The 15,985-nt window shown below is 36.7% G+C and overlaps 1 protein-coding gene across 1 annotated transcript in view; it reads left to right on the top strand.

The window, feature by feature from the left end:
- TUBGCP4 (tubulin gamma complex associated protein 4) overlaps nt 1-15,985 on the top strand; it is a 256,549-nt gene that overhangs the window by 221,077 nt on the left and 19,487 nt on the right. Inside the window, exon 14 of the mRNA XM_053717737.1 lies at nt 1,099-1,276. Coding sequence (XP_053573712.1) covers nt 1,099-1,276 — 178 coding nt within the window. The remainder of the gene's footprint in view (nt 1-1,098; nt 1,277-15,985) is intronic.

Genomic DNA, 15,985 nt, shown 5'->3' with positions numbered 1-15,985 from the left:
AGATATATTCAAGATGGTACCTCACCCCTCACAGAATTAGAGAGCATTTCGATGATAATAATAGTCTTTCTCAAGAGCAAGTTAAAGACAACATCATAAAAAGAGATGAATATACTTGGTATTACATGCTCCATTTATATATATATTCTAAAATAAATCCTGCTGTCGACTCTCCAGTCTCCATCTTGGTCTCAGGTAAGAAGATTCACATTGCTAGACAAAAAACATATTTTAAATACATCTTATAAACTATGTATCTTTACCCAAAAAAAGCCCCATCGGCAAGGTAAAAAATGTTTTTCATTTTTTATAAAAATCATAAATTATCTAAAAGTTAATTGTTTATTTTTTGAGGAAAGAATGTATAAAAACCTAATATATAGCCACAACATTTTATCCAATCAACTACTATATCATCCATTCAACATATCCAATCATAAAATACCAAATACAAGACCAATCAGAAATTTTACTCGTTCAGTCCTCAAATAGTAGTTATCGTTAAAAAGTTCCAAATCAGATCCGCTACTGACAGATGTCCTTAGGTGGTTTTGAGCACCAATCATAATCGAGAGATAGGAAAACGTTATCAGTATTCATTCAGGACGTGGGATGTTGATGATTCTCAGTCAGGTCCAACTAACATTCAAAGAAATCATGAAAAGTGGGGCCAATCACAGTTCATTGTCCCCTAGGTTGTCTTTTTAAGCAAAAGTCTATAGAGAATTCTTGTTTCCAAATTGGATCCATTTTATTGTTCATGTTGCAAGCTACAAAAACTGATGAAACAAAGCATAATATAAATCAAACGTTATAACTTAAATAATATACAGTGAATGTGTTACCCCTTATTTATAGATCTATTTACTAACTGTTAGAACCCTCTAAGGGGAAAATATATTACTATAAATTATGTTTTACTATTAAGCGATATAAAGACCTATACATTTCCTAATATAATAGCTTTGAATTTTCAGATCCCCCCTAATGGGGAAAACATAATAAAATGCTATAATGTTAACTAAATATTTAGAAATATTGGAATAGGCCACACGCTATATACTGCTGAACTGATATATTTTACATTCTTTTTAAAAGGTATAATGTTGTGTTCAAGTACTTGCTGAGTGTCCGCAGAGTACAGTCAGAGCTACAACATTGTTGGGCTCTTCAGATGCAGAGAAAACATTTGGAGTCAAATCGAACAGATGCCATCAAATGTAGACTGAGAAACCACATGGCGTTTCTAGTAGACAACCTCCAGTATTATCTTCAGGTGAGAAATAGTATATCGAGACCATTTGCTTTCTCTCCTTTTTGCTTTTATAGGCAAATCATGTAAGATATTAAACAGGGGCAATTATTAATTCATTAGAGATTGTAATGTTAATATTAGCGACCCTGCAAAGCTGTGTGTTTAACTTTTTGTAATAAGGTTAAGCACATAGTTAAAGTACTGCTAGGGATCCACAGCGCACTGCTGATCTTGAGTAGACATGGCCGCTTACCTAATCAGTAGTGTTAATCAGACCGCCCAGGTGTATGACACACTGTTTCTGCTTAGTATCAGCAGTGCTCTGCACTTCCCTGGGGTACTTTAACTATGCATTTAACTCATTTGCAAGATTTTTATGGCAGAACCATAAAGGTGCAAGCTTATTTAGTTTGTAGGATATCCTTATGCTTTTCTCAGACACTCTTGAAGTCACCCACAGTGTTTGTCCTCACATAAATATACAAAGTATGACCCTAATTTGTTAGTTACACAGAAACTGTCAAAGCATAATCAGAATTTGTAAATTCACAATCCTAAATACACTGTTGTATACCGTATATACATTAAAATACTAATTAGAAAGTGCAAAGATTACATGTTATACAATTTAAAGGACATAATCTGAGGTGTAAAGTAATGTAAAATACAAAGCACAATGTGTAAATGCAGCTGAACTGTCATGTCATGCAGTGCTATATATATATCACTGGGCTTCACATACAGATATGCAGGGAACATCCCTTGGAGAAGTACAGCAAAATTCTGATTATCCTAGCTTTGTGAAGGTATAATCTAGATTTTATTAAAGAGACAGAGATGAGTATTTTGCTTTATATCTTTTCCCTTTACTGCGGGCAGCGTTTTAAAGTACATTAAATTTAAATAAACAATGAATACAAGAAAGAACAGAACTTATTAACCAATGAAAACAGAGTTTGACATGAAATGGACAAAAATGACCAATGAGAAGAGTCCAGCAAATCATAAAATAGTCAGTAACTGTCAAATCTTCCTCTTTGATCTTTGTTGCGAAAACCATTAATTATATTGTCCAAAAAGTAGAACATGAATCCTAAAAACATAATGATGAATAAAAACAGGAACATTGAAGAAAAACAATTTTGCTTGAAGAAATTCTTATAGTCTGGAATAAAAGAAAACTTGCTTGTAGATGACTGAAATGTTGGAGAAGTTGATTGTAGAGATCGTATAGTATCATCAGAAGGTTCCTTGAAAACCTGAAGAGGAATTTTGCACTAAAACAAAAACATAATAAAACAATGTTAATAATTATAATAAAAACTTTTAATATATAGGGAGGGTAAAATCATCATATAAACACAAAAAACAGTAAAATGTGGGAGGGAAAATACTCATCTCTGTCTCTTTAATAAAATCTAGATTATACCTTCACAAAGCTAGGATAATCAGAATTTTATTACAAGGACTCATATTTTGCTAGTTTAAAGCAAATAACTTATACAACTAAATTAAAAGGAATAGAATGGATAGGTTTAAAATAAAATTGTCTAAAAACTGAATCTGATGACCAATCGGCAGCATTAAGGATATCTTGAAGGGAAGCAGATTTGGAAAATGCCTTTGAAGCAGAAGCTCCTCTTATTGAATGTGAAGAGAGAGTATTATTAACACCTGCTTGATTCATAACCCATTTCACCCATCTACTGATAGTAGGAGAAGAAACAGGTAAATGAGGCAGAGCATAAGAAATAAGAAGTTGATTATAAGATGATGACCTAAGCAAGGAAGTTCTTTGTTCTTATCCTTTAAGACAGAGAACTACACAAAGCTTAGGATGTTCATAAAAATAGGGATAAAAAATAGATGAAGATAGGGTCTTAGTTCTACGAGAGATAGAAAAAATGACACCCTGAGGAGAAAAAGATTTTGAATTGAAATCAATAGCCTTGACATCAGATACCATTTTACAAGATAAAAGACAAAGTAGAGTGGTTAATTTAACTGTAAGTTGTTTGAGGGTTAAGTTTTCATTATTAGGCCAAGAATTAAAAAGAGAAATAACCAAATCTACATCCCAAAAGGAAGAATACTTGGAAGAAGGAGGACGTTTAAGGCAAATTGATTTTAGAAGTCTACAAATAGTAGGATGTTGACCTATAGGGGTATTATTAAGTAATTCATGTCCAGCAGATATAGCTGATCTAGCTACATTAATGGATCTGTAAGCTAAACCCGATTGAAAAAGAGGATAAAAAGTTAATTACTTGATTTAAAGGAGCTGAAATGGGATCCAGGTGTCTAGAATTGCACCAGCAAGACCATTTAAGCCAGGAGGATAAATAACATTTTTTGGTTCCAGGGGCCCAGGAATCTTGAAGGAGGATTCTAGCTTCCTCCGATAATCCATCGCCAGACCAGGATCCCCTGAAATCATCCAAGCGATTAGATGAATTTTGTCCTGAAGGCCTAGAGGATGAGATTGGTCTGAAGGATCTGTTAGAAGATCTGACCTGGATGGAAGAAGAATTGGATGGAGAAATGATAATTCTAGTAGCAAAGGATTCCAAACCTGAGTTTGCCAAAAGGGAGTTATTATCAGGAGGGAGATCTGCTGACGTTTGACAAAAAGTAAAGTCCTGAGGATCATTGAAAAGGGGGGAAAAGCATATGCTCCTGAGATCGGCCATTGTTGTAGAAAGGCATCTATTGCCAGAGCTTGGGGATCTGGTCTCCAACTGAAATAAGGAGATATCTGGCGATTCAGGCGAGAGGCAAAGAGGTCTATTGAAAAGGGACCCCTTAGGGATTGAATTTTTTGGAAAATTAAAGAATTCAATTTCCAATCGCTGAAGTCTGTAAGATATCTCGATCCCCAATCTGCCATCTGATTGTTTAAACCCGGAATATATTCAGCTTGAATAGATGTATTCTGGGATAGACAATCGTGAATAAAACATTTTGTTAAATCTGATAACATTTTTGAAGCAGTACCTCCTAGTCGATTGATATAACGAACAGCTGAGATGTTGTCCATCCGAAGAAGAATTGTTACAGGATTTTTGTGTTTGGCAAAACTTTGAACTGCAAAGGCCCCTGCAAGAAGTTCTAAACAATTGATGTGAAGAGTTTGTTCTGCAGGGGACCATTTCTCTCCTGTAATCAGAGGACCACATCTTGCACCCCAACCAGATTTGCTCGCATCTGATTCTATTATTATATCTGGGGAACTCCCGAAAATTGCTTTTCCATTCCAAGCTTCTATATTCAGGAGCCACCAATTCAATTTTTCCGAAGCTTCCATTGATAAGGATATTTTGTCTTGATAAGAGTATCCCTGTCGAAGGTAATAGATTTTTAATCTTTGAAGAGCTCTGTAATGAAGTGGAGCTGGGAAAATTGCCTGAAGAGGAGAGGAGGCCTATAATCCTGGCTAGAAGACGGATAGAGAAGAAGTCTTTCTTCAGAAGATAACAAATCTCCTTCTTGATTCTTTTGATCTTTTCCAGAGGAAGGCTGAGAGAAGCCGAAATAGTGTCCACATTGAATCCAAGGAAAATCAGGTTCTGGGAGGGTACCAGAACTGATTTTTTTGAAATTGATAATGAAACCCAAGTTTTGGAGGAAATTTATCATAAGAGATAACTGGTCCTTCAAAATAAGGGGAGATTGATGGAGAAGAAGAATATCGTCCAAATAAATTAATTCCCCTTTTTCTCAACCAAGCTGTGACTGGTTTGAGAATCTTTGTAAAGGCCCAAGGTGCTGAAAAAAGGCCAAAAGGCAGACAAGAAAATTGCTATAATTTGTTTCTCCAAAGGAATCTCAGATATTTCCTGAAATCTAGGTGAATTGGAACTGATAGGTATGCATCTTTCAGGTCTAGTCTTACAAGCCAATCTTTGTTGTAAAGACAATCCCTTAAAAGATGGATACCTTCAATCTTGAAGTGATTGAAGACAAGGAATTGATTTAATTCTCTTAAATTTATTACAGGGCGAAGAGAACCTTCTTTCTTTTTTACAAAGAACATGTTGCTGATGAAAGAATCTATTGGAGAAGGTGCTGGCTCTATTGCATTCTTCTCCAATAATTCTGAAATTTCTATATCTAGAAGGGATTGATCTTCTGTAGAAAATTTTATCGGGAGAGGGTGAGATTTTTGGAAAGGAATTTTGATAAAATCTAATGGAAGGCCGGATATAGCTTGGATGACCCAAGGGTCTGATGTAATTTTTTGCCATTCTTTTATAAAATACATAAGTCTGCCACCTATCTTTAGAGAGGAAAAATTTGTGGAAATAGAGATGGGAGAACTTACCTTGGAACGGTCTCCTTGTATTTCTGAGGTTCCTGGAGGCTCTATTGAAGTATGTTCTGCTTCTTGATGGGAAGAAGCTTGCATGTGATGAGGTGGAAGGTACAGAATTCTGGAAGTGGGACCTGGAAATGTTTGAATAGCTGCTAGAAAAGCTGTCCCTGCCTTTTCCAGACCTGGGGAAAACCTTAAAAGGTTGAGCTTGATAAAAAAAAATTCTTAGTGTTTGTTTTAATTTTGTTAAGACTGTTAAAAGTGTTTACATAGGAGCTGAGCTGCTGTAAACCAGCGTCACCAAATAAAAGGCCGTCAGCTTTAGGGCCCATTTCAGTTGGGGCAAAATCTGCAATCTTTGGGTCGAGGCATCTTAGAATAAGTCTTCTCCTTTGGGTAGATAAGGAGGTATTGGCATCCCCTAAGAGATAAACCAATCTTTGTATCCATTCTCTAGATACGTATGGGTCTAGCATAGAGTCAGATGCAATAGCCTCTTCTGAGAGCTCAAAAAGCTTGGTTACAGGACCTAATGTATCTAGCAATTTATCCTGACAAGATTTTAGAAAACTGTCAGGACCTCTTCTTAAGTTGGTATTTTTATTGCCTAAAAATTTTAATACATTTTCGTCAATATTGGGAGTCAAATGGGTGTTGTGAGGGAGCTCAGGGCGAGGGCATTCAGCTTTTAGAATATTTTTAGCTTTGGAAGTAAGGGGTTTACGAATGTAATGGTCTAAAAAATTTGAAACCCTTTTAGAGGGTTTCCATTGTGACGATCTTGGGTGTTCTAAGTCATTAGGATCAGTATAAGGGTCACCAAAATTATCATAAAGTTTAACTTTTTTAGATTTTGACATAAATTTGGGTTTCTTTGATTTAATAATTTTTTCTTCAGAAGAAGAATTGTCAATAAAATTATCCATAGATTCATTAGAAAATTCCTCAAATTCTGGCTAATATTTTTCAATTTGCATGTCCGAAACATCCATATTATCGGATGAATCGGAAGCAATTAAAAATTTTCTTTTTCTAGACAGTCTCTTTTTAATTTTTATGTTTGAATCACTTTCTGAGTCTGATGAGATGTAGTTGCGCTGCAAGGCAGGCTGGGAAATGTCAGAACTGCGCTGACGTACATTAACTCCTTTATAAGTAACATGAGATTTGTCATATGGTTTTGACTTTACATTTTTTAGTAAATGCTTCTTTTTAGATGAAGCTTTTCTAGGCATATTTTCTTTCATTTCATTCACGGAGTTAATTGCAGATTGAAAATGCATCATCTGCCGTTTGAAAGTCTCCAAAGAGCTGTCAATTAATTATTTGACAGATTTCTCAGACATGTTTCAGCAAACTAAAGCAATTATTAGGAATAAGCCTAACAAAGAGAGGGCTTAATAAGTATAAAAATATATATAGTTAAAATATTGAGGAAAAAGTTTTAAAATTATAATAAAAATGTAACTTATATAATAGTATTATTAGCTAAAACACTTGAGGGTTAAATAACTACCAAACGATTATAACTAAATAGCTAAATATGTGAAGTACAATAATACAAAATGTTGCCAGATGAGAAATAGCAACAATTCCGGAGACAGCCTGAGGTGGAATGAGGGCGGTAAAAGAGGAAACTGAGATTGACAGGAAAAAAGGGCGGGTAGGAGAAACATCACGCAAAATGGAGGCGTGACAGAAGAGAAAGAAGAAAGGAAACAAGATGGAGGACGCAACCGGAGGCTGCTGCGCATATAGGATAAAAGGAAAAAGCAGGACACCAGGGTAAACAGGGGATTGAAAATATATGCATAAAATAAGACCGGAGTAAAACCGGAATAGATGTTGGTGAGAAACTAAGAAAAACGGAGTAAAAAAGGGTGGGAAGATGAAATAAAAAAACGGCTAAAATATAAGTGTAAAAAACGAAAGTAAAGCAGGTTAATAGTTAAAGCAATGCAAAAATACGAAAAACGGGTATTAAGAAAGCCAAAAAAGAAACGAAAAACTAAATGTAAAAATAGTTAGGATGCCAGAAGCAAGAATTTAAAACAAATATACATATAAAAGAAAAAACGAATAAAACTACAGAATAAAAAATAACAAAACGAATTTAATTAATTTATTATAATAACACAATATACTTATCTCTTGAGCAGCAAAGAGGAAGATTTGACAGTTACTGGCTATTTTATGATTTGCTGGACTCTTCTCATTGGTCATTTTTGTCCATTTCATGTCAAACTCTGTGTTCATTGGTTAATAAGTTCTGTTCTTTCTTGTATTCATTGTTTATTTAAATTTAATGTACTTTAACCTCTTAAGGACATATGACGGAATTTTTCCGTCATAAAACAATTGAGCAAACGGAAAGCTGTGTCCTTAAAGGGTTAAAACGCTGCCCGCAGTAAAGGGAAAAGATATAAAGCAAAATATGAGTCTCTGTCCTTGTAATAAAATCTGCCTTTTTAGAAGCTAGTGAAGAATCTAGCAGTGCTGGAGGATCATTTTAAATCATCTCATCTGAGCAGAGAGGTTTATATAATCAGGCCCCAAATGAGAAGTGATATAAAAAAAAGGAGGATTGGACAAATTCATAGGATCTAAAGTTTAACTTTACAAATTAAAAAATTATGCATTTAGGATAGAAAAATCCAAAGGTTAATAACAGACTCAATGACACTTTACTGACTGGGAATTATTTCAGATGATTTGAAATTTGGTAAACAATGTAGTAATGCAGCGAGTAAAGCCAGTAGAATGCTTGGATGTATTGTTAAAGGTATTTGAAGTAGAAGTAGTGAGGTTTTTATGCCACTTAACAAATCACTAGTTAGGACTCATCTTAAGTATTGTGTGCAGTTCTGGAAACCATATCTCCAGACGGATGTAAATGATCAGTAATCTGTATAAAGGATGGTTACACGACCTACTAGGAAAAGGCTCAATAACTTAAACATGTATAGCTTAGAGGAGAGAAGGGACAGAGGTGATAAAGAGACGCTTATATGGCAGGCTGAAACTTCACAGTAGTCCAGCTGACTGAATGCTGTTAAAGGGACACTGAACCCAAATGAATGTGATTTAGATAGAGCATGCAATTTTAAGCAACTTTCTAATTTACTCCTATGATCAATTTATCCACTAATCAGCAAGAACAACCCACGTTGTTCACCAAAAATGGACCGGCATCTAAACTTACTTTCTTGCATTTCAAATAAAGATACCAAGAGAATGAAGACATTTTGATAATAGGAGTAAATTAGAAAGTTGCTTAAAATTTCATACTCTATTTGAATCACAAAAGAATAAATACCGATCCACTTGTAAGGTAATATGTGAAACCCAGGGGGGTGTAGATGGTCCCTACAGTGAGAGAACACAGAGCCACATTACCTAGCGCATTAAAACCCACAAACATAAGACAGTGATAGGACACACTTACATACTGTATGTGTGGTACCAGAAAGGTTCTGTATACTTCAAGCTGGAACTTCTCAGCCGCCTAGCTGACTGCACTCCAGGAAAAAAAGCTCACAAAAGTCCCACAAACAGGATGAAATATAATCCCAAAAAGAGAGTGTATATAATAAAAATATAATTTCTTTCATGTAATTAGCAAGAGTCCATGAGCTAGTGACGTATGGGATATACATTCCTACCAGGAGGGGCAAAGTTTCCCAAACCTCAAAATGCCTATAAATACACCCCTCACCACACCCACAATTCAGTTTTACAAACTTTGCCTCCTATGGAGGTGGTGAAGTAAGTTTGTGCTAGATTCTACGTTGATATGCGCTCCGCAGCAAGTTGGAGCCCGGTTTTCCTCTCAGCGTGCAGTGAATGTCAGAGGGATGTGAGGAGAGTATTGCCTATTTGAATGCAGTGATCTCCTTCTACGGGGTCTATTTCATAGGTTCTCTGTTATCGGTCGTAGAGATTCATCTCTTACCTCCCTTTTCAGATCGACGATATACTCTTATTTATATACCATTACCTCTGCTGATTTTCGTTTCAGTACTGGTTTGGCTTTCTACAAACATGTAGATGAGTGTCCTGGGGTAAGTAAATCTTATTTTCTGTGACACTCTAAGCTATGGTTGGGCACTTTATTTATAAAGTTCTAAATATATGTATTCAAACATTTATTTGCCTTGACTCAGGATGTTCAACATTCCTTATTTTCAGACAGTCAGTTTCATATTTGGGATAATGCATTTGAATCAATCATTTTTTCTTACCTTAAAAAATTTGACTCTTTTTTTCTCTGTGGGCTGTTAGGCTCGCGGGGGCTGAAAATGCTTCATTTTATTGCGTCATTCTTGGTGCGGACTTTTTTGGCGCAAAAAATCTTTTCTGTTTCCGGCGTCATACGTGTCGCCGGAAGTTGCGTCATTTTTTTGACGTCCTTTTGCGCCAAAAATGTCTGCGTTCCGGATGTGGCGTCATTTTTGGCGCCAAAAAGCATTTAGGCGCCAAATTTATTTGGCGCTAAAAAAATATGAGTCAGAAGATACTTCAGGAAAATCGCTGTCTAGTGCTGGAACTACCAAAGCTAAGTGTATCTGCTGTAAACTTTTGGTAGCTATTCCTCCGGCTGTTTTTTGTACTAATTGTCATGACAAACTTGTTAATGCAGATAATATTTCCTTTAGTAATGTACCATTGCCTGTTGCAGTTCCTTCAACATCTAAGGTGCAGAATGTTCCTGATAACATAAGAGATTTTGTTTCTGAATCCATCAAGAAGGCTATGTCTGTTATTTCTCCTTCTAGTAAACATAAAAAATCTTTTAAAACTTCTCTCTCTACAGATGAATTTTTAAATAAACATCATCATTCTGATTCTGCTGACTCTTCTGGTTCAGAGGATTCTGTCTCAGAGATTGATGCTGATAAATCTTCATATTTATTTAAAATAGAATTTATTCGTTCTTTACTTAAAGAAGTACTAATTGCTTTAGAAATAGAGGATTCTGGTCCTCTTGATACTAATTCTAAATGTTTAGATAAGGTATTTAAATCTCCTGTGGTTATTCCAGAAGTTTTTCCTGTTCCTAATGCTATTTCTGAAGTAATTTCCAGAGAATGGGATAAATTGGGTAATTCATTTACTCCTTCTAAATGTTTTAAGCAATTATATCCTGTGCCGTCTGACAGATTAGAATTTTGGGACAAAATCCCTAAAGTTGATGGGGCTATTTCTACCCTTGCTAAACGTACTACTATTCCTACGTCAGATGGTACTTCGTTTAAGGATCCTTTAGATAGGAAAATTGAATCCTTTCTAAGAAAAGCTTATCTGTGTTCAGGTAATCTTCTTAGACCTGCTATATCATTGGCTGATGTTGCTGCAGCTTCAACTTTTTGGTTGGAGACTTTAGCGCAACAAGTAACAGATCATGATTCTCATAATATTATTCTTCTTCTTCAGCATGCTAATAATTTTATCTGTGATGCCATTTTTGATATTATCAGAGTTGATGTCAGGTTTATGTCTCTAGCTATTTTAGCTAGAAGAGCTTTATGGCTTAAAACTTGGAATGCTGATATGGCTTCTAAATCAACTCTACTTTCCATTTCTTTCCAGGGTAACAAATTATTTGGTTCTCAGTTGGATTCTATTATCTCAACTGTTACTGGTGGGAAAGGAACTTTTTTACCACAGGATAAAAAATCTAAGGGTAAAAACAGGGCTAATAATCGTTTTCGTTCCTTTTGTTTCAACAAAGAACAAAAGCCTGATCCTTCATCCTCAGGAGCAGTTTCAGTTTGGAAACCATCTCCAGTCTGGAATAAATCCAAGCCTTCTAGAAAGGCAAAGCCTGCTTCTAAGTCCACATGAAGGTGCGGCCCTCATTCCAGCTCAGCTGGTAGGGGGCAGGTTACGTTTTTTCAAAGAAATTTGGATCAATTCTGTTCACAATCTTTGGATTCAGAACATTGTTTCAGAAGGGTACAGAATTGGTTTCAAGATGAGACCTCCTGCAAAGAGATTTTTTCTTTCCCGTGTCCCAGTAAATCCAGTGAAAGCTCAAGCATTTCTGAATTGTGTTTCAGATCTAGAGTTGGCTGGAGTAATTATGCCAGTTCCGGTTCTGGAACAGGGGATGGGGTTTTATTCAAATCTCTTCATTGTACCAAAGAAGGAGAATTCCTTCAGACCAGTTCTGGATCTAAAAATATTGAATCGTTATGTAAGGATACCAACGTTCAAAATGGTAACTGTAAGGATCTTGCCTTTTGTTCAGCAAGGGCATTATATGTCCACAATAGATTTACAGGATGCATATCTGCATATTCCGATTCATCCGGATCATTATCAGTTCCTGAGATTCTCTTTCTGGACAAGCATTACCAGTTTGTGGCTCTGCCGTTTGGCCTAGCTACAGCTCCAATAATTTTTACAAAGGTTCTCGGTGCCCTTCTGTCTGTAATCAGAGAACAGGGTATTGTGGTATTTCCTTATTTGGACGATATCTTGGTACTTGCTCAGTCTTTACATTTAGCAGAATCTCATACGAATCGACTTGTGTTGTTTCTTCAAGATCATGGTTGGAGGATCAATTCACCAAAAAGTTCATTGATTCCTCAGACAAGGGTAACCTTTCTGGGTTTCCAGATAGATTCAGTGTCCATGACTCTGTCTTTAACAGACAAGAGACGTCTAAAATTGATTTCAGCTTGTCGAAACCTTCAGTCACAATCATTCCCTTCGGTAGTCTTATGCATGGATATTCTAGGTCTTATGACTGCTGCATCGGACGCGATCCCCTTTGCTTGTTTTCACATGCGACCTCTTCAGCTCTGTATGCTGAATCAATGGTGCAAGGATTACACAAAGATATCTCAATTAATATCTTTAAAACCGATTGTACGACACTCTCTAACGTGGTGGACAGATCACCATCGTTTAATTCAGGGGGCTTCTTTTGTGCTTCCGACCTGGACTGTAATTTCAACAGATGCAAGTCTCACAGGTTGGGGAGCTGTGTGGGGATCTCTGACGGCACAAGGAGTTTGGGAATCTCAGGAGGTGAGATTACCGATCAATATTTTGGAACTCCGTGCAATTTTCAGAGCTCTTCAGTCTTGGCCTCTTCTGAAGAGGGAATCGTTCATTTGCTTTCAGACAGACAATGTCACAACTGTGGCATACATCAATCATCAAGGAGGGACTCACAGTCCTCTGGCTATGAAAGAAGTATCTCGAATTCTGGTTTGGGCGGAATCCAGCTCCTGTCTAATCTCTGCGGTTCATATCCCAGGTATAGACAATTGGGAAGCGGATTATCTCAGTCGCCAAACGTTGCATCCGGGCGAATGGTCTCTTCACCCAGAGGTATTTCTTCAGATTGTTCAAATGTGGGAGCTTCCAGAAATAGATCTGATGGCGTCTCATCTAAACAAGAAACTTCCCAGGTATCTGTCCAGATCCCGGGATCCTCAGGCGGAAGCAGTGGATGCATTATCACTTCCTTGGAAGTATCATCCTGCTTATATCTTTCCGCCTCTAGTTCTTCTTCCAAGAGTAATCTCCAAGATTCTGAAGGAATGCTCGTTTGTTCTGCTGGTAGCTCCGGCATGGCCTCACAGGTTTTGGTATGTGGATCTTGTCCGGATGGCCTCTTGCCATCCGTGGACTCTTCCGCTACGACCAGACCTTCTGTCGCAAGGTCCTTTTTTCCATCAGGATCTCAAATCCTTAAATTTAAAGGTATGGAGATTGAACGCTTGATTCTTGGTCAAAGAGGTTTCTCTGACTCTGTGATTAATACTATGTTACAGGCTCGTAAATCTGTATCCAGAGAGATATATTATAGAGTCTGGAAGACTTATATTTCTCGGTGTCTTTCTCATCATTTTTCTTGGCATTCTTTTAGAATCCCGAGAATTTTACAGTTTCTTCAGGATGGTTTAGATAAAGGTTTAACCGCAAGTTCTTTGAAAGGACAAATCTCTGCTCTTTCTGTTCTTTTTCACAGAAAGATTGCTAATCTTCCTGATATTCATTGTTTTGTACAAGCTTTGGTTCGTATAAAACCTGTCATTAAGTCAATTTCTCCACCTTGGAGTTTGAATTTGGTTCTGGGGGCTCTTCAAGCTCCTCCGTTTGAACCTGTGCATTCATTGGACATTAAATTACTTTCTTGGAAAGTTTTGTTCCTTTTGGCAATCTCTTCTGCCAGAAGAGTTTCTGAATTATCTGCTCTTTCTTGTGAGTCTCCTTTTCTGATTTTTCATCGGGATAAGGCGGTGTTGCGAACTTCTTTTGAATTTTTACCTAAAGTTGTGAATTCCAACAACATTAGTAGAGAAATTGTGGTTCCTTCATTATGTCCTAATCCTAAGAATTCTAAGGAGAAATCGTTGCATTCTTTGGATGTTGTTAGAGCTTTGAAATATTATGTTGAAGCTACTAAGTCTTTCCGAAAGACTTCTAGTTTATTTGTTATCTTTTCCGGTTCTAGAAAAGGCCAGAAAGCTTCTGCCATTTCTTTGGCATCTTGGTTGAAATCTTTAATTCATCTTGCCTATGTTGAGTCGGGTAAAACTCCACCTCAAAGGATTACAGCTTATTCTACTAGGTCAGTTTCTACTTCCTGGGCGTTTAGGAATGAAGCTTCGATTGATCAGATTTGCAAAGCAGCAACTTGGTCCTCTTTGCATACTTTTACTAAATTCTACCATTTTGATGTCTTTTCTTCTTCTGAAGCAGTTTTTGGTAGAAAAGTACTTCAGGCAGCGGTTTCAGTTTGAATCTTCTGCTTATGTTTTTTCTTTAAACTTTATTTTGGGTGTGGATTATTTTCAGCAGGAATTGGCTGTCTTTATTTTATCCCTCCCTCTCTAGTGACTCTTGCGTGGAAAGATCCACATCTTGGGTAATCATTATCCCATACGTCACTAGCTCATGGACTCTTGCTAATTACATGAAAGAAAACATAATTTATGTAAGAACTTACCTGATAAATTCATTTCTTTCATATTAGCAAGAGTCCATGAGGCCCGCCCTTTTTTTGTAGTGGTTATGATTTTTGTATAAAGCACAATTATTCCAATTCCTTATTTCTCTTCTTAAGTGTATCCAGTCCACGGATCATCCATTACTTATGGAATATATTCTCCTTCCCAACAGGAAGCTGCAAGAGTCCACCCACAGCAAAGCTGCTATATAGCTCCTCCCCTAACTGCCATATTCAGTCATTCTCTTGCAAGCCTCAACATAGATAGGAGGTCGTGAGAGTCTGTGGTGCTTTCTACTTAGTTTATTCTTCAATCAAAAGTTTGTTATTTTTAAATGGCACCGGAGTGTGCTGTTTATCTCAGGCAGTATTTGGAAGAAGAATCTGCCTGCGTTTTTCTATGATCTTAGCAGACGTAACTAAGATCCATTTGCTGTTCTCACACATTCTGAGGAGTGAGGTACTTCAGAGGGGGAATGGCGTGCAGGTTTTCCTGCAGATAAGGTATGTGCAGTAAAATATTTTTCTAGGAATGGAATTGACTAAGAAAATACTGCTGATACCGAAGTAATGTAAGTAAAGCCTTAAATGCAGCGATAGCGACTGGTATCAGGCTTATTAATAGAGATACATACTCTTGTAAAAATGTGTTTTAAAACGTTTGCTGGCATGTTTAATCGTTTTTTAACATATGTTTGGTGATAAAACTTATTGGGGCCTAAGTTTTTTCCACATGGCTGACTTAAATTTTGCATAGAAACAGTTAACTGAAGCTTCCCACTGTTGGCTGTGGCAGTTTGTTGTGTCTGTTTTTAAAAACGTCTGTCGTTTTTTTTGTTTTTTTTTATCTGTTTTTTGCATTAAGAGGTTAATCATCCATTTGCAAGTGGGTGCAATGCTCTGTTACCTTATTACATGTACTGTAAAAATTTCGTTTGTTTTACTGCCTTTTTTTCACTGTTTTTCAAATTTTGACAAAATTTGTTTCTCTTAAAGGCACAGTAACGTTTTATATATTTGCTTGTTATCTTGATTTAAAGTGTTTTCCAAGCTTACTAGTCTCATTATTAGTCTGTTCTAACATGTCTCACATAGAGGAAGCTCTGTGTTCATTATGTTTTAAAGCCATGGTGGAACCCCATCTTAGAATGTGTACCAGATGTACTGATTTCATGTTAAACAATAAAGATCATTTTTTGTCTTTAAAAACATTATCACCAGAGGATTCTGTCGTGGGGGTAGTTATGCCGACTAACTCTCCCCACGTGTCAGACCTTTTGACTCCCGCTTTAGGGACTCACGCTCAAATGGCGCCAAGTACATCAAGGGCACCCATAGCGTTTCTTTTACCAGGGGATTCTGTCGAGGGGAAAGTTATGCCGACTAACTCTCCCCACGTGTCAGACCCTTCAAATCCCGCTTCAGGGACTCACGCTCAAATGGCGCCAAGTAC

The sequence above is a fragment of the Bombina bombina genome, chromosome 6 (genome assembly GCF_027579735.1).
Source record: "Bombina bombina isolate aBomBom1 chromosome 6, aBomBom1.pri, whole genome shotgun sequence".
NCBI lineage: Eukaryota > Metazoa > Chordata > Amphibia > Anura > Bombinatoridae > Bombina > Bombina bombina.
This window is presented reverse-complemented; position numbering and strand designations above follow the sequence as displayed.